The sequence below is a fragment of the Nilaparvata lugens genome, chromosome 12 (assembly GCF_014356525.2).
Source record: "Nilaparvata lugens isolate BPH chromosome 12, ASM1435652v1, whole genome shotgun sequence".
Classification (NCBI taxonomy): Eukaryota; Metazoa; Arthropoda; class Insecta; order Hemiptera; family Delphacidae; genus Nilaparvata; species Nilaparvata lugens.
In genome coordinates this window covers 2222681-2250668 of record NC_052515.1, presented here as the reverse complement: position 1 = coordinate 2250668, position 27988 = coordinate 2222681, and the positions used below count along the sequence as shown (strand labels likewise).

Sequence of the window (27988 nt, the reverse complement as noted above, 5' to 3'; positions counted from 1 at the left end):
AATTATAAATTACTTACTGCTCGGGATAGTAACACCAATGTTCATGTTAACACCATGTTAATCAAATACTGACATTATTTTCTTTTTATTCATTTATTGGATATAACAAACAATACAGTATCCAGAAAAACATTATAGGCCTATTCCCCAAGATATTACATAGGTTATGCCGTTATTGATTCTCACACAAAACCATTAATCTTAAAATAAAACAAAGAATTTAAAATCTACATAGGTTGATGATAAAACTTCAGAAAAACAGAGAACAAACTTCAAATTCAGATAATCTCTGATAATTATAATAGAGGAAAGAATCGGCTTATACACGTACGGAATAGGAAATTCACGAATGACGCATCATCACGTCTCAACTACTCAACTGATTAACATGGAATCCTGCATAAATAGATTCTCAGGGCCGGTTTCCGAGCTCGGGATTTAGCTAAGTTCTAGACTTTAAACAGCTGGAGCCAGAAAATTGGCTTTCCAAAACGGGGCGTAGTCGCAGTTCTTATTTTCTCATTTCTATGATATTGGAAACGTTTATCCTTGACGAAATTAAACATTCCTAAATAATTCAAAACAGCTGGAACTTTACACTATTTTCTTTTTTTGTGCTCAATTTTCTAGTTTTTCGAAGACTGAGTTTTTCAGTTTTGATACTTAGTTTTTAGACTTGGTTTTTAGACTCAGACTTAGTTTTAATTCAGTTTTTTAGACTTAGATTTTCTAGTTTTTCGAGAAACTTAATGACTAGTTTAATTCAAACGTGACTATGACAATGGGCCATATGAATAAAGTTGAGCATTTGCTTATACTTCTAAAATATGGAGCATTTGCTTCATTTTCTATGAATAAACGTGAGCAAAACTTTTTGCTCATGCTCATCAAGAAAATAGTTTGAGCATTTGCTCAAGAGTAAAAGCTTATACTCAAAACTGTATGAATAAACTAGAGCATTTGCTCAACTTTTGAAGCAAATGCTTCAAAAAAGGTGAGTCTAGTCTAGAGCAGCTTATCACCTTTTGCTCATAGTAGAATGGCTCAACTAATTCGTATGAGGATGAGGAAACTATACCAGATACAATCACAACCAATAGTTGAGAACTATAAGACTCTTTCTATCTTCAACCATGATATAATATCACCATTGTCCCTACAATAGAATAAATACAAAAGACATTTAAGAAGATGAGAGTGTAGACGATTATAAGAAGGCTGGCTATTGATATTATAAGAATATGCTGAAAATTATTATAGAGATGACATTTTTTCACGCTATTATTTCAAAATTCCAAACTCAACTAACCTAAAACTCTATTCATAAATAGAAAACAGAGCAGACGACGCAAACACAAGCGGTGCCCCCTACTTGCATATTTAGCGCTTCCGTGAGCTATAAAAACAAACTAAGGCTACACAAGCGAATCAGCTGATGAAAAATCTTTAAAATACGTGAGCATTTGCTCCAGAGTTCAGGAGCATAAGGTAAGAGTATAAGGTAAAGCTTATTCATATAAAAATGAGCAAATGCTTTTGCTTCTACCTTTTGCTCATGAGCAAAACCTTATGCTCCATGCTCTTGCTCATGAGCATTTGCTCTGGTTTTATTCATATGGGCCACTGACTACGACTACGCCCCGTTTCGGAAAGCCAATTATTATTTTCTGACTTCAGCTGTTTAAAGTGTAGAACTTAGCCAAATCCCAAGCTCGGAAACCGGCCTTAAATTTACCGAGGATGATTATGGTCCCATTTTAGATTATGGTCCCATTTTTCTTTCAGATATTGTAGTAGCTATAACACCATGTATATGGTCAACATGGTATTTTCGGACTAAAAATTTATGTATTTTTATTGAATACTAGCAGGTAACCCGTGCTTCGCAAGGGTTTAATAAGACTGACTATTTGTCCTACTGAAATCTTTAAAAATTAAAAAAAAAAACCTATAACCATCCTCAGTAATTTAAGAATTAATATGCAAAATAACATGTTAATCAGTTGAGTAGTTGAGACGTGATTATGCGTCATTTGTGAATTTACTATCCCGTACGTGTATAAGCTAATTCTTCCCTGTATTATATTATAGACAGATTAAATCTGTTATTTAAAACAATATCTAAACTACTTCTAATTCCTCTAATTGAAACTATCATTCTAGATTTTTGAAACTAGTTGAAAAACTAGTTAAAAAAATTATTCAACTTTCATTAACATAACACATTTGATAATTTCTATTTTCTAATATGTTTACGATAATAATAATTATTTTTTCGTGCATTGAATCTTCTTGAAGTCCATTTAGTTGGAATAGTACTATCAATCGATTCAAAATGATGCGTTTAATTGCTGGGTTGAGGCCAGAAATTATTCTTTTCCATGTATTCTTTATCATAGAATGTTACTTTAACTCCATCCTCTGTAATACAATAATTTGAATAACATTAATTCAATAATAATATTTTAATTTGAATAATATTATAATATGAAGAAAAATATTATAAATAGCGTTTCACATTGGAGGTATAGGTTCATTCAAGTGATTTATACAGAGTGTTTCGAAAGTAGTGTCGAACATTTCAGGGTATTGTTCCTGGATGATGACAAATGACTTATTTGAAGTGTCCAAAACTCAGCGGTTATCCTTATAGCTGCCATTTTCGACTGAGTCATTGTCAATATTGTAGAACCGTTCCATAATAGAAAAAAACACACATATGTTGTCAAATTCTACACATTTTTAAGTCAACAGTTTCAAGTTTGGGGAGTCCGATCTCACTAGGCATCAAACCTGCATCCATGTAGAAATCAATCTGAAGTCAACTTGAAAATATGACCGGTGTGGTCACGAAACCGTGGTCGTGTACCGTATAAAACTGTAGAATTTTACAACATATGTGTGTTTTTATTCAAGCTGCCATTTTGTTTTTCCACTTTTTTATATCAAGAACGAAATTTTTAGTTTATTTAGTTTATTTTACCCTGTGATCTCCTGTGAAAGGGACTGGTCGAAGAATAACAGAAAAATTGATTATTTTCGTACTGCATACATGACCACTTTTCACCATTTAAACATCAATATTGAATATTCAATATCTATTGTACTTAAGATGAAGCTTTGAAACTTGGTATGGCTCCATATGGCCCATTCCGCTGATTTTACAATGTTTTTCAGATGATCTTGTCTGTTCATGGTCATGCATGCAGTACGAAAAGAATTAATTTCTCTGTTATTCTCCGACCAATCCTAATAAAATAAAGTATGCTTAGGATCTGATAAAATTTTCTAACTTTTTTATATATTGTAAATTTTTTGTAAAGTGAACGGTACTCGTGAAATTTGCAATCAGAAATTTAAAATGGCCGCCATTTTGAAAATTTTCCATTTAATTTTTTAAAGTTGAGTCTTCTTCATAGCATGAATATTCATGTCAAATTTCAGATCAATACAACATTTTGTTCTTGAGATAAAGAATCCTAATTGAAAAAACTAAATGGCAGCTATAAGGATAACCGCTGAGTTCTGGACACTTCAAATACGACATTTGTAGTCTCCTATCATCCAGGAACAATACCCTAAAATATTCGACACTACTTCTGAAACACCCTGTATATTATCATAGAGAAAAGATAGCTAAAGAAGATATCCCATAGTACGGGTAGTTCATGCTCCAAATTACAAGCTCTTTCTTCACTCAATCTGAACACTGTCAACTACTGTCTATTATTACTGTTTTGTTGGGAGTGTAAGAACGGCACAGTATGAGAGACTACCAGCGTCACATAGCTTCACCACAAACAACTACTAGGACTATCGGCTTGAGTTAACAGTGAAATGTGAAACATAAACACCCTATATCATGGGATATATTCTTGTTCTATCTTTTCGCCATGGTATTATACAATATATTGAGCTAGATTCTCACAGTATCAGTGATCGTGACAGTGAAAATATAATCTCCATGAGTTTTAATGAGACTCTTCCCACTCAACCCGACCGAGCGGGTATGAAAAGTCCTATTAAAACTTATGGAAATAATATTCTCACTTTATCATTCATTTATCCATTTATTGTATAAAGCACTATAATCATAATACGATTATGAAATTGGAGGAAAAACTAGGCTGAGCCTGTACTATTTCTCTCCAAAAATTTCAATAAAATGTTGATATTGTCCAAAAGTTAAGGTTATGCAATCACACACTACTTCGTCACATGATTTTCGGTCCAGGAATAATGATTTGAAAATTTTGAATTTTGAAGGTTGATGTTATACTCTAAAGCTGCATTTACACCGGAGTTAATAACCCGAGTTATTAACAAAAAGTTATTAACTTGACTGAATCGTCAAAAATGTCTCTTAACAAAAGTTAATAACTCATGTTTCTAACAGAAAATTCCTTGTTATTAACAAGACCTTGTTATCAATTTCATTGACTTCTATATGATTTCATTTAACGAGAGTATTCATATGATTATAACAGCTAGAATAAAAAGCAAAAAATAGTCTTTAAAATACTTTAAATTGAAACATGTATAATCATTAACATAATGATCCTCATCTGATCTAATGTAAATAAATTATAATGCGTTTACCAGAGTTTAAAACAAAAGTTTTCAACATAAGTTAATAACATTTTCTTTTGGCTGCTAGTTTTGTTATCAACAAAAGTTGATAACTTTGTCACGTGTTTCGTCTGCAGCTGTAGTTATTAGGGAACAGCTGTAGTTGTAGGGTAGGGATGGTGGGTGATGGGGGGAAGATAATAACCTGTTATTAACAAAAGTTAATGCGATAAGAGAGGCTTTTGTTAATAACATAACACATTTCCTTTGATCTTTACCGACTCTCCATGGATAACATAAATCTTGTTAATAACAAGGAATTTTCTGTTGAAAACACAAGTTATTTACTTTTGTTACGAGAAATTTTTGTCGATTCAGTCAAGTTGACAACTTTTTATTGATAACTCATGTTATCAACTCCGGTGTAAACGCAACTTAACATGATGTTATTGACTTTTGTAATTAAGATCAGTTGATAACAAAAATGTTAGAAACTTGTGTTATTAACTACGGTGTAAACGCAGCTTAAATGAATCACAGAATGTATCACAATAAATTAAAAACATGAGAAATATCGCACTTATTTTAAAAATATTTAAAAAACTTTACGGGTCACTTTCAATTCCACTCTTAACTCAAACCGATGGTCCTAGTAGTTGTTTTTTGTAAAGCTATGTGACGCTGGTAGTCTCTCATACTGTGCCGTTCTTACACTCTCACCCAACAAAACAGTAATAATAGACAGTAGTCGACAGTAATCGGCTAGAATGGACAAAACATCGGCTTGAAATTTGGAACATAAACGACCTATACCATGGGATATTCACTTATTTTTGTGAGAATATCTCTCCTATTCTGATCCATTTTGGATCATGTGCACAATCTACGTTGAACGATGGAATCACATTAGTACAGAGTTTTCAACGAAAGTAGTAACAGCCGTAGACCGTAGATTCAACATGAAATTTCGAACTAAATTTTTCTGGTAGAATTTTTTTATATCGACCTAAGTTTTCAAGATGTAGGCTATCGATTTTTCGATATCTTTGAGAAAGTCAATAACTGGAAAACTATTACGACTTTTGTGGGTGAAGACTGCGATATTGCTAGAGAGAGGTCCACGATATAATGACAGTGGAGAAAGATAGGAGATCAACGTTGCCGATCCTCTGTCTTGTCAATGCCTTCTATAGATGGTACGGTAGCTGGTACAGGTTTATTGATATAATACTAGTAGTTCTGTTAACAGTAGACCTCACGCAGTATTCTCATCCACAAGTACCTGATGTCAACTGTTTTAAATGTAAACAAAATCAGTTCACGTTTGAATTTGTATTCCATAATTTATTAATAGGCCTATTTATGTTAATTTAAACAATTAATAGAATATCTTTTATTCCAGAATTTATATAATATTCATCCAGTGCCGTGATAATCTTTCCATCTAATGAAAAATTAATTTTTTTCAATCAAAAATATTATAATTTCATCAGCATTATTTAGTTCATTTGATATTATTTTTAATCACCTATTAAATTAGTTTTTTCGAATTTGAGAATATTGATACTGATGGACACGCATAATAATACCATGACTGCAAAACAAAATATTGAAACCAAAGACCTTAAAGCTGCGATTGGACCTAATTTATGAACAAAATGTTAATAACTCAATCCTCATAGATTATATTAGATTGAACATAAACTTATCATACACATGATGAACATGTGTATTTTTACTTTCCTTGCCCTATTACCATAGGTAAGGAAAGTATTGCTTTCCGAAAAAATTAAGATACCCCAATTTCTAAATTTCTATACGTTTCAAGGTCCCCTGAGTCCAAAAGTGGTTTTTGGGTATTGGTCTGTATATGTGTGTGTGTGTGTGTGTGTGTGTGTGGTGTGTGTGTGTGTTGTGTGTGTGTGTGTGTGTGTGTGTGTATTAGTGTATGTGCGTCTGTGTACACGATATCTCATCTCCCAATTAACGGAATAACTTGAAATTTGGAACTTAAGGTCCTACAATATAGGGATCCGACACGAACAATTTCCATAAAATGCAATTCAAGATGGGGCTATAATGGCGAAAATGTTGTAAAAAACAGGGTTTTTCACGATTTTCTCGAAAACGGCTCCAACGATTTTGAAGTTATACCTAAAATAGTCATCGATAAGCTCTATCAACTGCCACGAGTGCCATATCTGTAAAAATTTCAGGAGCTCCGCCCCATCTATGCAAAGTTTGATTTTAGATTCTCAATTATCAGGCTTCAGATACAATTTGAACAAAAAAATTTGAGTGGAAAAGGTTGAGCATGGATCTCTATAATTAATGTTCAGTAACATTTTCACCTAAAATTAAAAATAAGCTCGAAATTCGAGAAAATGTGATTATCCAATTGCAAACTGTTGGCAAATGTTGATTCTATTAAATTATTCACTATAAAGAGATAGCAGATCTCGTGCGTCTCCAGCGTTATTGCCCTGTCACCAGCTGGCTCAAATCTTCGAATAGTAGACTTGAGAAGCGCGGGAACACTAGCGTCAGGTGATCAATTTTCATAACGGCAAGGAAAGTTGTGTGAGTGCGCCACACCAGATTTTTCAACTTGCGTTCAATCTAATAGAATCTATAAGGATTAAGTTATTATCATTTGTTAATAACTTTGGTGTAAACCCAGCTATAAGATGCATACCTTTTCAAGGTCTTTGATTGAAGCTATAGACCTTATACAAATACAGTAATAGACTGGCTTCTTCACACATCTGTGTAATCACTTGTCAGCTGATTTATGATGAATAATTCTCTGATTTTTACTCTAATATTGGCGTATGAAGGAGGCTCCTTTTTCCTTTTATATTATCCTTGAAATACAAAATTTCCAAAAACCTTGTATATACGTCGACGCGCAATTAAAAAAGGAACATACCAGTCAAATGTCATGAAAATCTATTACCGCGTTTCGCCGTAAATGCGCAATATATAAACATATAAACATTTAAACATTTAAACATTTAAACATTTAAACATTTAAACATTTAAACATTTAAACATTTAAACATTTAAACATTTAACATTTAAACATTTAAACATTTAAACATTTAAACATTTAAACATTTAAACATTTAAACATTTAAACATTTAAACATTTAAACATTTAAACATTTAAACATTTAACATTTAAACATTTAAACATTTAAACATTTAAACATTTAAACATTTAAACATTTAAACATTTAAACATTTAAACATTTAAACATTTAAACATTTTAACATTAAGAGAAATGCCAAACCGTCGTCTTGAATCTTAGACCTCACTTCGTTCGGTCAATTAACGGTCATTCTCGTTTGAAATAATCAGTTATATTCTATTAAGTGATAAATGAATTAAGTAAGAGAACAGCTTAGCCCATTCTCTGCCTAGTCATTCTCTTCTATAGGGAATAGCTTATACTATTTTTGATGTATATTGTCTGCAAATTTTTGTTTAGAATAATCAATTATTATAATTTATCTGTTCAGAAAAAATATTTTTCAATGATTGAGTAATAAATTTCTATAACTGAGATTGAATTATTTTTATTATTATGTTCACGTTGTTGAGAAACGAAACGGCTACGTTACGGAGATAGAATAGGATAGCGTTACCTGCTTTGTGAAATGATAGACAAGGATACCAGTAGGTACCAATGTTTATTAAAATACTGCCATTATAACGTATTCTCCACTTGTAGTTTGCTCTTGAAACTTCATGGATCTCTTTTAATTAGATTCACTCCATGAATAACTTTTTAGGAAAGGTTTTTTACAATATTCTATTCTTCTCTATAGAGTCAGTCATAAGATTACAAAATGAGCATAGTAAGTTCTATAGTGATGTTCACGTTATAATGATATTCATTGTTAACATCGGTGTTGATATCCTCGTCTATCATTCGACAAAGCAGATAGCGCTATCCTTTTCTATCTCTGCATTCAGTGCGTAGACCTCACTATAGAACAAGAACAATATCAACTACAACATGATACAGTATAACAACACATGATACAGTATCAAACCAATATGTTACAGTATCATTTCAACTTGATACAAAACACCATGATATGATACATTCGCTTGTTGAATTCGTTTTGTTGAGTGATAAACAAGGATTGCAACTCTAATACTGTCATTATAACGTGGACCTCACTATCCTATCATATTGAGCGAGCAATTTCTGTATTTTTATACCTGGTTATTTATATTTATATCTGGTTATTTATGTTCAACGGATCTCAAAAACGGCTCTAACGAACGAAATTTGGAACATAGTTTATGATATAAAAATTTGATTGCACTAGTTCTCATCTTTGGAAAAAATCGCTGAACGACATTAAAAGGATGATTCATCCTTGGCTGAAACAGCTGTGGATAGTAAAAAAGTGAGTGAGCGAGTGAGTATGTGAAAAATCAGATTATCGCATCCCCGAAATTCATAAGATGACATAATAGCCAGCTGTGAAATATAAACACGATCATTTTAGAGAATAATTTTGTGTTCTGTTTATCAATAAATGAAAAAAAAGAGCGAAGCTCGGTGTCCCGATATTAAATTTGAAAAGGGACAGTTTTGGGCATAAACCTGTTGTGCCTCCTCATATAACTGTGAAAATGATTGTATGACTAATGAATAAATAAATATAAACTATAAATTCAATCTTTCGTTACAAATTTTCTATGCTTTTACACTCCAGAGTTAAGCTCGGTCCCCCGATATTAAGATATTAACTGCGATTTCTACTGTAATAATTATTATTATTGGGAGAAACTCCCAAACTTACGCAATCTGATGACTTTATTGATGTCCGTTTGTCCCCTGAAAGATTTTTCTGTCAAATAAGTTTTTTTCTCACTTGTGACGCAAAACAATTTGCGAGTAAAACTCCATTTATTCTTTCTCGCAATGCTCAGTACATTGGGATCATAATGAATCTCTTTGACTGGACTCAATACTTCGAACGCTCTCTCCACATGGAGAAATGCGTACAAACTCTGAAATAGACAATCATTATTTCCGTCAACTCAATTAATTATGAAAAATTTGAAGTTTTCACACTGAAAACTGGTGTTATTTTTTGTCATAGTCATTCAATCTCAGCTGATTTTCATGCATGAAATCAAGCCGGTAAACAGCTGTTTGCAGAACAAAGAAACATATGATTCTCATTGCAGCATACTCTACTGTAATGAAACCATATGTTTTCTTCACAGTCGAGTATGTTTCTTAGTTCCGAAATAGGAACAGCAAGACTGCTACAAAAAAAAACAACCTTCAGTGCTCCAGGTGGAAGTTTTGTTAACTTCCACAAAATTCCTGATTTGGGATTTGCAAACCAGGTTATGTTTATTGACCAAACGTAGTGAGATCTATGTTCTAACTGGGATTTTCTTTGTTGATAGAATAAGTATGAGATTTGACTGAATAATGTTTTTTATCTTTGAGGAAACAAATAACAGTTTTTAAGAGTAAATTATGATTCAACCTTGGCTGAAACAGCTGTGGATAGTAAAAAAGTGAGTGAGCGAGTGAGTATGTGAAAAATCAGATTATCGCATCCCCGAAATTCATAAGATGACATAATAGCCAGCTGTGAAATATAACACGATCATTTTAGAGAATAATTTTGTGTTCTGTTTATCAATAAATGAAAAAAAGAGCGAAGCTCGGTGTCCCGATATTAAATTTGAAAAGGGACAGTTTTGGGCATAAACCTGTTGTGCCTCCTCATATAACTGTAAAAATGAATAAATAAACATAAACTATAAATTCAATCTTCCGTTACAAATTTTCTATGCTTTTACACTCCAGAGCAAAGCTCGGTCCCCCGATATTAAGATATTAACTGTGATTTCTACTGTAATAATTATTGAGAAACTGCCAAACTTACCCAATCTTATGACTTTATTGATGTCCGTTTGTCCCCTGAAAGATTTTTCTGTCACATAAAGTTTTTTCTCACTTGTGACGCAAAACAATTTGCGAGTAAAACTCCATTTATTCTTTCTCGCAATGCTCAGTACATTGGGATCATAATGAATCTCTTTGACTGGACTCAATACTTCGAACGCTCTCTCCACATGGAGAAATGCGTACAAACTCTGAAATAGACAATCATTATTTCCGTCAACTCAATCAATTATGTAAAATTTGAAGTTTTCACACTGAAAACTGGTGTTATTTTTTGTCATAGTCATTCAATCTCAGCTGGTTTTCATGCATGAAGTCAATCCGGTAAACAGCTGTTTGCAGAACAAAGAGAAATATATGATTCTCATTACAGCATACTCTACTGTAATGAAACCATATGTTTCTTCACAGTCGAGTATGTTTCTTAGTTCCAAAATAGGAACAGCAAGACTGCTACAAAAAAACAACCTTCAGCGCTCCAGGTGGAAGTTTTGTTAACTTCCACAAAATTCCTGATTTGGGATTTGCAAACTAGTTATGTTTATTGACCGAACGTAGTGAGGTCTATGTTTTAACTGGGATTTTCTTTGTTGATAGAATAAGTATGAGATTTGACTGAATAATGTTTTTTATCTTTGAGGAAACAAATAACAGTTTTTAAGAGTAAATTATGATTCAACTGTGAATTGTGATTCAACTGAATCAACTAGAACAGGTGACATCAGATACTTGTGGATGAAAAAACTGCATGAGGTCTACTGTTCACAGAACTACTAGTAGAATGCATGTAGTAGCTTCAGCACTAGCAGGTAATGTTTTCTATTTCTCAATTATTATTCTTCTTGAAATTATTATGACAAAACATAGTGTACATTACTTAGACGTGAATGAATGTCTTTTGCAGTGCTCGAATGAAATTCTAGTCTCGGCTAACGCCTCGACTAGAAACATCATTCTCACCTGCTAAAGACCCCTTCCCGTCCTTGTGATGTAATATACTACTATATGAATTTATGTTTTTATGTGTATATTTATTTTGATGTTCTGCATTCACGGCAAAACACGGCAATAGATTGAGGCGGTAGGTGCAATAAGGGCTGTAACTCAAAACTATCATTCTGAGATATGAAGATCCAAAGTTTTTACTCATATATCTTGTAACATTCGGTTAACATTGTTGAAATATGAATGGTTCAATTCTTTTGAAAATATGTTCTCTATGGTAAATAATTAAAAACAAATTTTATTTCATTTTCAATTTGAAATAATATGGAAGTATGTTGAAAGCCCTTATTGGGGAGAATACTCTCTATGACATTCTATACAATAAGGGCTTAACCCTTTCAGGCAGTCAGACTTACAAACGGATGTGGCGGGGTAGAAACATCTGAGTGGAAAAGAAATCTATGTGGGGTTCCTCAGGGGTCGATCTTGGGTCCTGTACTTTTCAATATTTTTATTAATGACCTCCCTCATAATATTAGCTCTGACCTCATTCTCTATGCAGATGATACCAATGTGATTGTGAAGGGTGAAGATGATGATGAAGTACAGCGGAAATCAGTACAGGCTCTTAGTCATTGGTTCAGCTGTAATCTTCTAAAATTAAATTTGAAGAAAACCCATCATCTCAAATTTTCTACTGGGGGCTCTGGAAGTCTGGAAGGCTGAGATGATTGGATTTCTTGGTGTTGACCTGCAGGGAAATGTTAAGTGGGATATCCACGTAAAAGCATTGGATGTGAAATTGTCCAGTGCTATTTTTGCCTTGAAAACAATAGTCAGAGTGGCAAATAGAAAAACAGCACTAACTGTCTATCATGGCTATTTCATGTCTCACATCAGATACAGTATCTTATTCTGGGGCAGCAACCAGACAAACCTTCAGAATATGTTCCGTAAGCAAAAGAAAGCAATCAGGGTTATTGAGGGAGCCGAATCTAGGGTTTCATGTAGGCCAATTTTCAAAAAACTCAAATTATTAACAATTCCAGCCCTTTATTTTTTGGATATTGCATCTTTTGTTTACAGTAATAAGCAGAAATTCATGGAGGATAACATTTCACACAGATACCCCACAAGACATAAAATGTTTACCCTCCAGTACCCCACTCATAGACTTTCGCTCTTGAAGGGGGGGACCACATTATGCTGGGCTCAGAATTTTCAACTGTTTGACGGAAGAACTTAAGAGTGTTGACAGTCATGGTAGATTTTATACAGCTCTCAAAGATATACTGACTGAATGCTGCCCGTATGCATTAAGAGAATGTTATGAGATCTTCTCATTGAAATCCTAGAGATCAGAAGTTATCCAGACGATTTTTTAAAATGAAAAACTTTCCCTCAATGGAGGGAAACAATATACTTGATATATTTGACATGTCGTACACCGTTTGAGCTTTGCTCATCATATGCGGTTTTATACGATGAAATAACAATAACAATAACCATGGATTTGCTATAATAGTTATAGCAACCTCAAGAAAAAAGATATTTGAATGAAATCTTCACATTTCTATAGAAGAAATGATGGAGAATCCATTTCCGAGTTCTCCCCAATAAGGGCTTATAGGCCTATAGGCCCTTATTGCACCTACCGCCTCGATTATGAGTGATATGTTTCACAAAATCCCAGTGTTTTCATTATGGATTGATATCGCAACAGCTTACCAGCAACGGTATCTCAATTAATTGGGAGAATTGCAGCACAGATAAAATAAGTAATATTCATTAATAGTCATAATTACTGAGTCCTCTCTGATTGCAGCTTTCAGTACAACCCACGCTTCACAGTGGAACCTCAGGAACAGAAAGATACCTGTCAAATTTATGAAAATCTATTGCCGTCTTTCGCCGTGAATGCAGAACATCAAACTAAATTAATATACAAATAAAAGCATACATGGATAAATGAATACATAAATAGAAATTAAAAACAGTCCATTTGAATCTTAGACCTCACTTCGCTCGGTCGATAAATAAATAAATGAAAAGTTATAATGTTTATTGACGATCTGGCCGCACAGGTCTCAGGGCGTTTGATGGAAATTATCCCTCTACCGCTTGTCTGTGTCTTATAGTATGTGATTAAATTAGATTAGATTACATTTAATAAGATCAGATAAGATTATGATTAGACTAGTTGAGATTAGATTATAGGTTAGATGAGATGAGTTTAGATTAGATTGATGAGATTATATTAGACTACATCAAATTAAATCGGATTAGATCAAATTAGATAAGATTAGATAAGGTGAGATCCTTAGATAAAAAAAGAGATCCTCGTAACTTACATTTGTCAGGCATGAGAATATCTTAGTATACAAAAGAGAAAAATCTCCAGCCTTTGAGATTCCTTCCGAGGTTGTTGTGTAACTCATGAATTTAACAGGTTTCAGTTTTAGGGAATTAGCAACCTCTTCCTCCAGTTGAAAGCACCTGCAAAACATAGAATTCCATCTTAAAATGACTATAGTGAGGTCCACGTTATAATGGCAGAATTTGATTAGCATCGGTGTTGCTATTCTTATCTATAATTTGACAATGCAGATAGCGTATGTATCAAATCATGGTGTTGTGTATCAAGTTGAGATGATACTGTATCATATTGGTTTGATACTGTATCATGTGTGGTGATACTGTATTATATTGTGTTGATACTGTATCATGTTGTGATTGTTCTTGTTCTACAGTGAGGTCCACGTTATAATGGCAGTAATTAATTAACAATGGTGTTACCATCCTTGTCTATCATTCCACAAGGCGGATAGCGCTATCCTTCCCCAGCTACACAACGTTGGCATATAATCAATTAACAAGATATTGAATCTAAATTATTATTAAAATTTGATATTAAATCATTGGAAAAATATATTTCTCTGATGAATAAAACATAATTGATTATTTCAAACAAAAATGATGATCAGATAATATTACATAAGATTTACTGGATTCAGTTATTTTTTATGAAAGGAAGTGACAAGGCAGAGAATTGACAACGATGCTCTCCTATCTTTCTCTACTGTCATTTTAACCAGGGCCTCACTATAGTAGGAGAATTTACCTTTAGCTCTTCAACCATCCAATATTGAGAAAATAAATAGAGATAGATAAATAATAATAAATAAATAGATAAATAGTGAACATCATTGCAGGAAGAAGGAGAGAGTAAAATAATAAATTATCCTATGCTGCTCCATCTGTAATACTATTATATTAAGCGAGCAATTTCTGTATATCTCTTTATATTTTTATATCTGATTATTTATGTTCAACGGATCTCGAAAACGGCTCTAACGATGGTCACGAAATTTGGAACATAGAAGGTATATGATATTAAAATTCGATTGTACTAGGTCTCATCCTTGGGAAAACTCGCTGAACGACATTAAAAGGATGATTCATCCTTGGCTGAAACAGCTGAGACTTCCGTCGTCTGTGGATAGTAAAAAGTGAGCGAGTGATTCTGTGGAAAATCAAAATATCACATCCACGAAATTCATAAGCTGACGTACAGCCAGCAGCTGTAAAATATAAACACGATCATTTCAGAGAATTGTGTTCTGTTTATCAATAAATAAAAATAGCAAGCGAAGCTCGGTGACCCGATATTACATAATAATTTAGATAAATAAAGATATAAATCTTAGAACCCTTCCAAACTAGTAGTTCTGTGAACAGTAGACCTCACGCAGTATTCTCATCCACAAGTACCTGATTGAAACTATATACCTTATCGGAATACAGCAATAGACTGGCTTTTCCACACATCTGTGTAATCACTTGTCAGCTGATTTATGATGAATAATTCTATAGTCTGATTTTTACTCTAATATTGGCGTACGAAGGAGGCTCCTTCTTCCTTTTATATTATCCTTGAAATGCAAAATTTCCAAAAACCTTGTACATACGTCGACGCGCAATTAAAAAAGGAACATACCTGTCAAATTTCATGAAAATCTTTTACCGCGTTTCGCCGTAAATGCGCAACATATAAACATTTAAACATTAAGAGAAACGCCAAACCGTCGACTTGAATCTTAGACCTCACTTCGTTCGGTCAATTATTTTGTCACTACATGTATCGGACATTAATTCAATTTCTAAGGTTTGAAAATGAACATTTTCAAGTCTTGAAATTGGCAGTAATGTTCGAAACATGTTGAGACAAAGTAATTTATATTTTCATTAATATTAAAAGTAGCCCTAAAGAAAAAAGACAATAATAATTTTGTTATATTTCTATTTTAAATATTTGTCAATTTCAAGTTGGCTGATGAAAGAGGTAGTCCTTGTGAGAACTACATACCGTATCTTATTTATTCAACTCTCTATTATACCGGGTGATTAGAAATGAAACAGACAACTTCAATAGCCTGTACAAAATCAAACTGGTGTATTTCAACATAGTAAGTGATATAGGTTTGTAGGGAATTTCTTAAAGTTTATGTTGGTAGAACTGTTGCTGGCTATTGTTGGCTACTCCGTATTACAACAGCCAGTTTAGTTTAACGTGTTTTGCGCTTTATCTTGTGAAAAGGTTTACGGGCCTTTCTTCTTCCAAGAACCATCAGTAACCGGAAGAATTTATCTGGACATGTTAACCGAATGGTTAATGCCTCAACTCCATGAAGATAGTTGTAACTTCATTTTTGTACAAGATGGAGCTCCGCCTCACTGGTACTCAGACGTCAGAGGGTATCTGGATGAACATCTTCCTAGACGATGGATCGGCCGTGCAAGTGAGGAAAACGTTGTGTTTCAGTTTCAGCCGTGGCCCCCTCGTAGTCCGGACCTAACGCCCTGCGACTTTTTCTTGTGGGGCCATGTAAAAGACAGAGTTTTCGTACCACCGCTTCCTGTTGATATCGATGATCTTAAACAACGAATCACAAATGCTCTTGCTACAGTTAACCGTGAGATGCTTAGTCGTGTGTGGTCAGAATTTGACTACCGTGTTGATATCTGTCGTGTTGCAAATGGTGCACACATTGAACATCTGTAAATTTTCAATAAAAACTTCAAGAATTCTTCTATGTAATCATGTAAGTAATGATCTAAACTTTTAAATAATAAATTCTCTACAAGCTATTCAAACTGTCTATTTCATTTGTAATCACCCGGTATTATGAAAAACTACTCATTAGTCTTTTTAGAGACTTGGATTGTATACATGGAAGAACTTACGCTGCTTTCTCTTTGAATTCAGGATTATCAACTTCTTGATTGAACATGTGAAAATCTGGTTTTATCAGGAACGCAGTTACAACCATGCCTTCCGTAGAACCTTCAAAAACTTTATTTCTTCCAGTTACAGTGTCTGTTTGCACCGTTTCCTCAATAGATATCCTATAAAAATTGTTACATAACATTTATAATAACTAATATTAATTATAATTTGATCAGTGATTATTCTATTTCAGCCATTGTTGAGCTAGGATTTGACCTAACGAGCGAATTCTGAATAAAAGTTGATAACAGGAAGACATGAAAACTGAGGCTCTCCACTAGGATATGCATGATACACAATCATGTGTGTTCATGCATGTCTATCATACACACACCCATGAACATAAAGGTGCGTACAGACTTTCGCTCTGCTCCGCAACCGAACGTCACTCCAGCAGAGCGATTGATGATCGACCGGGGAGCAACAATGGTTCGACCGGGGAACGCGAGAAGATCTAACATCTTCCGTAACGTTCGTGATGGGTGCGTGGGCGGCGCGACTGTGGTTCGATGGAGGAACGAGGGCGGTACGAGGGAGGAGCGTGCTCGGTGCGGGTTGGAAGAGCGTATAGGTGTACGCAGCTTTATGTAGCAATGAAAGTCTTCTATGAAATAATGAAGGAAAGAATTAGCTTATACATGTACGGGATAGGGAATTCACGAATCATCACGTCTGAACTACTGGACTGATCAGCTTGACATTTTGCTTATTGATTCCTAATTTACCGAGGATGGTGAAGGTCTATTTTAAATACTTGAAGACTCCAGTATTCAATTGGATTTCCCTTATAAATTCCCAATTCATCGATTTTACTTTCCTTGCCCTATTACCATAGGTAAGGAAAGTATTGCTTTCCGAAAAAAATAAAGGTACCCCAATTTCTAAATTTCTATACGATTGAAGGTCCCCTGAGTCCGAAAAAGTGGTTTTTGGGTATTGGTCTATGTGTGTGTGTGTGGGTAGTGGTGTGTGTGTGTGTGTGTGTGTATGAGTGTATGTGCGTCTGTGTACACGATATCTCATCTCCCAATTAACGGAATGACTTAAAATTTGGAACTTAAGGTCCTTACACTATAAGGATCCGACACGAACGATTTCGATCAAATGCAATTCAAGATGGCGGCTAAAATGGCGAAAATGTTGTCAAAAACAGGGGTTTTCGTGATTTTCTCGGAAACGGCTCCAACGATTTTGATCAAATTCATACCTAAAATAGTCATCGATAAGCTCTATCAACTGCCACAAGTCCCATATCTGTAAAAATGTCAGGAGCTCCGCCCCATCAATGCAGATAGATTACCAATTATCAGGCTTCAGATACAATTGAAACAAAAAAAATCAAGTGGAATAGATTGAGCATGAAAATCTCTACAATTAATGTTCAGTAACATTTTCACCTAAAATTAAAAATTAGCTTCAAATTCGAAAAAATGTGATTATTCAATTGCAAATTATTGTTGATTCTATTAAATGATTCACTATGAAGAGATAGCAGACCTCATGTGTGTCTCCAGCGTTATTGCCCTGTCACCAGCTGGCTCAAATCTTTGAATAGTAGACTTGAGATGCGCGGGAACACTAGCGTCAGGTGACCAATTTTCATAACGGCAAGGAAAGTTGTGTGAGTGCGCCAAACCAGATTTTTTCAGTTTGGCAAGTTCTTAATTTTGCCCTTGCGGAGCACGGGTTACCTGCTAGTCTATAATATAATAAAGGAAAGAATTGGCTTATACACGTACGGGATAGGAAATTCACGTACGACACATCATCACTTCTGAACCGGGGTATCTGCTATAGTGAGGTCCACGTTATAATGGCAATGGAGAACGTTGCCGAGCCTCTGTCTGGTCAATGCCTACTCTAGACGGTAGCAAATACAGATTATTGATGTATAATATTAACATTCCATTCTCGATTAAAATAATCAATTATATTTTATCAAGCAAGAAATTATATTTTCAATAATTTCATAATGAATATTCATAATTGAGATGGATTATTTTGTTAATTAATTATTAATTCTACGTTGTTAAAAGACGATCTGGCAACAGAGCAAAGCGAGAAAGAGATAGCGCTATCCGCTTTGTTGAATGATAGACAAGGATAGCAATACCATTGCTAATCAAACACTGCCATTATAACGTGGACCTCACTATAGTATTACAATAATTTACCGTCCAAATATATGAACACAGTAAATTTGGGATGTGGGTGGGTTATTACAAATATCAGAAAAATTTGTATTATTCAAGCTTTATTGTAATATAGCAATGAAAATTACTTTCAAGCATAACCTATTTTTTGGACAAATTATTCATTATCAAAAAAAACTTTTTGTTCGTCCCCGATCATATTTGTATGATTTGTGATAATTATATTCATGAACTAGCCGTCAGGCTCGCTTCGATCGCCATAACCGTCTAGCCAGAGGGCTCCGCCCCCTGGACCCACGACTGGATCGTCCAAGAATGAGATCAGCAGGCTCGCTTCGCTCGCCTGCATTTTTCATTTGAGCATTTTTATCATATGTTAGGACAATCCAGTCGGGGGTCCAGAATAAACGTCTGGCTAAACGGATATGGCGAGCGAAGCGAGCCTGACGGCTAGTTATATAATATTCCCAGGATTGAAGTAGCAGTGCCCAATCAATTTTTCCGCGATAAATGCATTTAAATCTTCAACTTGGTGCCAACCTAACAAAGTCAACTCAACTTAATGCCAATCTATAATTAAGAGATTGGGAGAAGAAGAATATACATGCTAAAAGACGAACTTTAAGCCCTTAAAAACAACCCTTAGAGTTAGAATATTTCCAAAAGATTTCTTAGTGCGCCTCTAAAGGGCCAACTGAACATACCTACCAAATTTGATCGTTTTTGGTCCGGTAGATTTTTAGTTATGCGAGTGAGTGAATGAGTAAGTGAGTGAGTGAGTGCGATTTCGCTTATATATATTCATGAATAAATCAATTGAAATTTGGAACTTACTCTTTTTCTTCTTCAGCAGATGAAAATGATATGAGGTAAATCCAGATGAGAGCTTTGAAGACCAGGAAAAACTTCATATTGACGAAAGATGAAAGCGGTAACTCTCTTTTTATAACAAAAACTTCTCAATTAGATGGGAATCTAGATATTTTCCAACCACAGATGTATAGATATGAAGATTTATCTAGTCGGTTTGAATATCTACCACAATGCCACCCACACGTCAACTCAGAAACATATGACACGTATTCTTGTGAGTTGGCAATCCAATGATGGATGACGTCCCATCAGTTCTAAATTAAATTGATGACCTTGTTTTATTGTATATATTATCAACTAATTTGAATTTGACTTCAGGCGCAATAATGAAAACGACATCTCGAGTTGATGTATAACGGAGAAGTAAAATTTTATCAATTTCTGCAGTTTCAATCCGAGTTTTCCTTCAAGATTCTTTATTGATTCTTCATCACAAATGTCAATGTATTGCTAGGTCTTGCGAGACCCATTGCATATGCTAACACTACATTATAATGGAAACGAATTAAAAAAGAACGTATTCAGAGCAGGGAATATAAAAGTATGTAGATGAACTTCTAGAAAAAAGAGTAGAATCTCTACTTTATTCTCTACTAGCCGTCAGGCTCGCTTCGCTCGCCATAACCGTCTAGCCAGGGGGCTCCGCCCCCTGGACCGCCGACTGGATCGTCCAAGAATGAGATCAGAAGGCTCGCTTCGCTCGCCTGCATTTTTCATTTGAGCATTTTTATTATAATATGTTAGGACGATCTAGTCGGGGGTCCAGACTAAACGTCTGGCTAAACAGATATGACGAGCGAAGCGAGCCTGACGGCTAGTAATATAATATTCCCAGGAATAGCTCTGATTGGAGAAGCAGTGCCCAATCAATTTTTCCGTGATAAATGTATTTCAGTCTTCAACTTGGTGCCAACCTATCAAAGTCAACTCAACTCAACGCCAACCTGACAAAATTATTAATTTAGTTACCAGCTACTAACTGTTTCGAAGAGGTACTCTTTCTAGATTATAGTTCTATATTAACATATGATATGGACATTTTTCAATTATAATTAAGAGATTGGAATAAGAAGAATATACATGCTAAAAGACGAACTCTAAACCCTTAAAAACCACCCTTAGAGTTAAAATATTGCCAAAAGATTTCTTAGTGCGCCTGTAAAGGGCCAACTGAACATACCTACCAAATTTGAACGTTTTTGGTCCGGTAGATTTTTAGTTCTGCGAGTGAGTGAGTCAGTCAGTCAGTGAGTGAGTGCCATTTTGCTTATATATATATATATATATAGATTGATTGATACAATAAGTACATCATGAAAAATATATACCTATTTGTTATATAAAGAATAGAAATAAGAATACACCTAAAATTCTATCAATACTAAGTAAATAAAGTGACTCAACTTTTCTAAAGAGACATACATATGAGACACAAGATTGCGTTTGTAGTAAAATGGTTCAGCGATATATAATTTCAAATGGGAAACTTATAAATCAAAGCAGTATACCTATAATACTGTATTCTAGGTTCCTTGAATCAGGGTGAAGATGAAAGTGAAGAAGAAGTAGAAGCATAAGAGAAAAAAGAAGAAGAATAGAGTGCAGGAAGAAGAAGAAGAAGAAGAAGAAGCCGTATGATTTATCGACAGGTTTAGTGTTGGATGATGGGTGTAATGTAATTTTAGTTTTAGAGTAATGAAGTTATAATAATATAGAGTAATAATGAAATCCAAATTAAGATGAGGGCCGGTTTCCGAGATTATTATTATAATTAGCTAAGTTCTAGTCTTTAAACAGCTGGAGTCAGAAAATTGGCTTTCCAAAACGGGGCGTAGTCGTAGTTTTTATGATAATCTTTATTTTCTTATTTCCATAATTGGAAACGTTTTTCCTTGACGAAATGAAACATTTCTATAACATTCAAAATAGCTGAAACTTTACATTATTTTCTCTTCATTTCATTTTTTGTTCAATTTTCTAGTTTTTTGAGATTTAATTTAAATGTGGACTGCGATTAGGCCCCGTTTCGGAAAGCCAATTTCCTGACTCCAGCTGCTTAAAGTGTAGAACTTAGCTGAAATCCGAGCTCGGAAACAGATCCTATCTGTCTTTATTACCTTGTATAGAAAAATCAATAATAGTAAAGACAGTATAAAGACAATCAATCAATTGAATGAATGAATGAATGAATGAATGAATGAATGAATTTATTTGCCAAAAACAAAATAGAAAAAGCTTTACAAAAAATAAATATAAGTATATGCTACTGCACTTAAATCAAGATACATACATTTATTTAATTGGATATAATAACGAAATGATATCCTTTACATTACAAACAATAGTTTTAAAATGAAGATTCAATTTATGATCACATGCATAAGTACAGTAGGTGAGGCAAAAACACCGGCAAAAGGTAGTACAGTAAAAGGTTAAAGACAGTATTTCCCATGCTTATAATATCATCAGATGATGAGAGAGGAAATGCTCGTGTTCGTCAAGAATAGTATATAGCTATATACTATTCTATATTATATGGTAAATTATCAACCGGGTACACCCGATAAGCATTTTTCACTTCTATATTTATATCTCTATAAATTCTATTCTATATAACTTAGCTGTATACTATTCTTGCGTGTTCGTGGCGTAGAAGTCTGAGTGCACTTTCAATTTCTGTATTCAACCTGTTCTAAAATGAGAGACCATCACTCAGTTGAACAAAAGGCTGTTTAATTTTAACCGAGATCAAATGCCATGAAAACCATATCGTTCGCACCTCCAATTTTTCAAAATCCTATCATATTAAGCGAGCAATTTCTGTATTTATATATATCTGGTTATTCATATATCTGGTTATTTTTATATCTTGTTATTTATGTTTAACGGATCTCGAAAACGGCTCCAACGATTTTCACGAAATTTGGAACATAGTAGGTTTATGATATAAAGATTCGATTGCACGAGGTCTCATCTTCGAGAAAACTCGCTGAACGACATTAAAAGGATAATCCATACCTGGCTGAAATAGCTGTGGATAGTAAAAAAGTGAGTGAGCTAGTGAGTATGTGAAAAATCAAAATATCGCATCCCCGAAATTCATAAGATGACATATTATAGCCAGCTGTGAAATATGAACACGATCATTTTAGATAATTGAGTTCTGTTTATCAATGAATAAAAATAACGAGCGAAGCTCGGTGCCCCGATATTAAGATACTGAAGCCCGGTTGCACAAAAGTCTGTTAAATTTTGGGAACCAATGAGAGAACTCTTTTATGATAGGTACTCGTGGAATTTAATCATGATTAAAATTTCTGGTTTTTGTGCAACCGGGCCTCTCTGTTCGATTCACTCTAAAATAATCGAAAAAACTCGTATGAATTTTGATTTCGGGGTTTCTATGGCAAAACATTGAAAACTGTTCTCGGCTATGGAATTGGATCAAGTTATTCCAATTGATTCAAAAAACAAATGTATCATGATTTGAATAATGTAACTGAACAGTGATTTCAGGGAATCCTAGATTAATCAATGATCAGTACTCTACGATAACTGGATAATTATTATTAAACGAGAATCCAAATTAAATGCTGTAAATCACCCCGAAGACTTCTGCTACTGCAAATATTGACAACAGAGTAAACAGCTAGATGGAAATTCGATGGGCACCACTATACAGAAACTATTTGTCAGCCCGGGCTGACAAATAATTTTTACTTTCCTTGCCCAATTACCATAGGTAAGGAAAGTATTGCTTTCCGAAAAAAATTAAGGTACCCCAATTTCTAAATTTCTATACGTTTCAAGGTCCCCTGAGTCCGAAAAAGTGGTTTTTGGGTATTGGTCTGTATGTGTGTGTGTGTTGTGTGTGTGTGTGTGTGTGTGTGTGTGTGTGTGTGTGTGTGTGTGTGTGTGTGTGTGTGTGTGTGTGTGTATGTGTGTGTGTATGAGTATATGTGCGTCTGTATCTCATCTCCCAGTTAACGGAATGACTTGAAATTTGGAACGTAAGGTCCTTACACTATAAGGATCCGACACGATCAAATTTCGATCAAATGCAATCCAAGATGGCGGCTAAAATGGCGAAAATGTTGTCAAAAACAGGGTTTTTCGCGATTTTCTCGAAAATGGCTCAAACGATTTTGATTAAATTCATACCTAAAATAGTCATTGATAAGCTCTATCAACTGCAACAAGTCCTATATCTATAAAAATTTCAGAAGCTTCACCCCATCTATGCAAAGTTTGATTTTAGATTCTCAATTATCAGCCTTCATATACAATATAAACTAAAAATTTCAAGTGGAAAAGATTGAGCATGAAATCTCTGCAATTAATGTCCAGTAACATTTCCACCTAAAATTGAAAATAAGCTTGAAATCCGAGAGAATGTGATTATTAAATTGCAAACTGTTGGTTCTATTAAATCATTCACTACGAAGAAATAGCAGACCTTGTGTGTTTCCAGCGTTATTGACCTATCACCAGCTGTCTCATATCTTTGAGTAGAAGACTTGAGATGCGCGAGTACACTAGCGTCAGGTGATCAATTTTCATAACGGCAAGGAAAGTTGTGTGAGTGCACCACACCAGATTTTTGTATGGTAGCGTTCATCGGATTTCCATCCAGCTGTTTACCCTGTTGTCAATATTTGCAGTAGTATAAGTCTTTGGGGTGATTTATAGCATTCAATTGGGATTTTCGTTTAATAATAAATATTCATTAATAAGAACTACAGAGGAAGTAAATGAATGCTACAAAACATTAGAATCAAAGTCCTTAAAGAGATATAGACCCACAATGCCTATGCCTTCCCAATGATAGCTTTTACTTGTAATTGAAGGCCGCTATTGGGGTATTTTAGCACGAGACACGAGATATTATATCTATATATAATTAACTATAACTATTCAAAGTTTAAACTATTTTAAGTTTTTTAATAAATAAAGGGTGCTACAAGTTTTATTTTGTTTTATTAATATTATAAATTACAAAGGCATTGGTTTGAAATGATCTTATAGGTTGCCTCCTCAATGGCCGATTTCAATTCCAAGTACCACACTAGCGCTGCATGTTAGTCTATGCATCTTTGACGTCTTTAGAATTGTGTTCTCTCAAAATCAATAGAAACCGGCAAATTTTATTGAGTATAATTAATTTATTGTCTTTTTGATTTAACAGATGTGTACAGAGCATACAATCATGTACCAGATGATTATATATGAAATATGTGGTATAAGTATATATATTAATATTGTATAAAAAATCAGCTAGCAGTTATCTCGTAATTCCTTTATGTAGATGGCCAGAGTTGCTTCATTTTGTTAGCATCATAAAGTTCAATTCTGACGTTTTCCCCTGCAACAAAAGAGTTCAAACTATGGACAAAATTTATTATTGAAACGTTAATCTCTTCAGTATTTACAATGTCTTCTTTTTCTCCTTTCAAACAGGTAGGCCTATTGGGCTATTGCCTGTTCCGACTCAAATTCAGCTTGCAACTTGTAATTAGAATAAATAAAAAAAATCTATATATATATATATATATATATATATATATATATACATATATATATATATATATATATATATATATATATATAATAAAGCGAAATGGCACTCACTCAGTGACTGACTGACTGACTGACTCACTCACTCACTCGCAGAACTGAATATCTAGCAGACCAAAAACGTTCAAATTTGGTAGGTATGTTAAGTAACCCTTTACAGACGCACTAAGAACGGATTTGGAAAAAATTCTAAAGATACGCCAAAAATCTGCGTTTTGTAGCGTTTTCTCAGCTTTGTCGAGAACAAATAACAAAAAATGTTCAAATTCAGTATAGAAGCTCAACTAGGGTGTTATAATGTTGTTTTAGAAGGAATTTGCAATAACGTCAAAGATACGCCAAAAATTAGCGTTTTTTCCAGCGTTTTCTCAGCTTTATCGAGAACAAATGAACAGAAATTGTTCAAATAGTATAGAAGCTCAACTAGGGTGTAATAATGTTGTGTTAGAAGGAATTTGCAATAACGTCAAAGATACGCCAAAAATCTGCGTTTTGTAGCGTTTTCTCAGCTTTGTCGAGAACAAATAACAAAAAATGTTCAAATTCAGTATAGAAGCTCAACTAGGGTGTTATAATGTTGTTTTAGAAGGAATTTGCAATAACGTCAAAGATACGCCAAAAATTAGCGTTTTTTCCAGCGTTTTCTCAGCTTTATCGAGAACAAATGAACAGAAATTGTTCAAATAGTATAGAAGCTCAACTAGGGTGTAATAATGTTGTGTTAGAAGGAATTTGCAATAACGTCAAAGATACGCCAAAAATGAACGTTTTCCCAGCGTTTTCTCAGCTTTATCGAGAACAAATGAACAGAAATTGTTCAAATTTAGTATAGAAGCTCAACTAGGGTGTAATAATGTTGTGTTAGAAGAAATTTGCAATAACGTCAAAGATATGCCCAAAATTAGCGTTTTTCCAGCGTTTTCTCAGCTTTATCGAGACAAATGAACAGAAATTGTTCAAATTTAGTATAGAAGCTCAACTAGGGTGTAATAATGTTGTGTTAGGAGGAATTTGAAATAACGCCAAAGATACGCCCAAAATTAGCGTTTTTCCAGCGTTTTCTCAGCTTTATCGAGAACAAATGAACAGAAATTGTTCAAATAGTATAGAAGCTCAACTAGGGTGTAATAATGTTGTGTTAGAAGGAATTTGCAATAACGTCAAAGATACGCCAAAAATGAACGTTTTCCCAGCGTTTTCTCAGCTTTATCGAGAACAAATGAACAGAAATTGTTCAAATTTAGTATAGAAGCTCAACTAGGGTGTAATAATGTTGTGTTAGAAGAAATTTGCAATAACGTCAAAGATATGCCCAAAATTAGCGTTTTTCCAGCGTTTTCTCAGCTTTATCGAGAACAAATGAACAGAAATTGTTCAAATTTAGTATAGAAGCTCAACTAGGGTGTAATAATGTTGTGTTAGGAGGAATTTGAAATAACGCCAAAGATACGCCCAAAATTAGCGTTCTCAGTTCTTTCATCAAGTAATAGACAGAAAATGTTCAAATTTGGTACGGTTTTTTTTGTGAATTGATTATCAACTGTACATTGTTAAAAGACGATCTGGCAACAGAGCAAAGCGAGAAAGCGCTATCCGCTTTGTTGAATGATAGACAAGGATAGCAATACCATTGCTAATCAAACACTGCCATAGATTAGAGTTCTTCATTTGTGTATGTTACAATATTTACTGGATTATTCTCTAATTTATACTGAATAACGGTTATAAAGAAAGGTTTAGAGGAGAGAGAGAAAGAGTATTTATTGTGAAAACTATCAACTTACTCATTCTGAAGATTTTATTGATGTTTCCATGCTCTCTGTAAGTTTTTTCTCTCACTTCTACACTTTTTGGAATGGAAGCAAGACAAGAAGGCAGTCTTGAAATCACATTTTGAACTTTCAATACATCCGAATTATATTTTATACTTTTCACAGCAGTATTTCCAGCGGTATCGTATTTGTATGTCCTTTCCACATGAAGAAACACAAACAAGCCCTGAAACAGCCAATCATTTGCTGTAACACAAGTTATCACATTGATAATCTATATCTATCTATATATATACTAGTAGTTCTGTGAACAGTAGACCTCACGCAGTATTCTCATCCACAAGTACCTGATTGAAACTATAGACCTTATGGAAATGCAGCAATAGACTGGCTTCTCCACACAGCTTTGTAATCACTTGTCAGCTGATTTATTATGAATAATTCTATAATCTGATTTTTCTCTAATATTGTCGTATGGAGGAGGCTACTTTTTCCTTTTATATTATCCTTGGAATGCAAAATTTCCAAAAACTTGTATATACGTCGACGCGCAATTAAAAAAGGAACATACCTGTCAAATTTCATGAAAATCTATTACCGCGTTTCGCCGTAAATGCGCAACTTTATCGAGAACAAATGAACAGAAATTGTTCAAATTTAGTATAGAAGCTCAACTAGGGTGTAATAATGTTGTGTTAGGAGGAATTTGAAATAACGCCAAAGATACGCCCAAATTGAGCGTTTTTCCAGCGTTTTCTCAGCTTTATCGATAACAAATGAACAGAAATTGTTCAAATTTAGTATAGAAGCTCAACTAGGGTGTAATAATGTTGTGTTAGAAGAAATTTGCAATAACGTCAAAGATAC

General features: G+C 34.1%; 1 protein-coding gene across 1 annotated transcript; it reads right to left on the bottom strand.

Annotated features, from left to right (window-relative positions):
- Positions 1-84: 84 nt before the first annotated feature.
- Positions 85-20004, bottom strand: LOC111053581. The gene is made up of 5 exons (XM_039438635.1): positions 19737-20004; positions 16707-16868; positions 13814-13958; positions 10498-10708; positions 85-2421 (listed from the first exon to the last, which is right to left on the bottom strand). Exons 1-5 carry the CDS (start codon positions 19811-19813, stop codon positions 2345-2347), a joined length of 672 nt encoding a protein of 223 aa, XP_039294569.1. The 5' UTR covers positions 19814-20004; the 3' UTR covers positions 85-2344.
- Positions 20005-27988: the final 7984 nt, after the last annotated feature.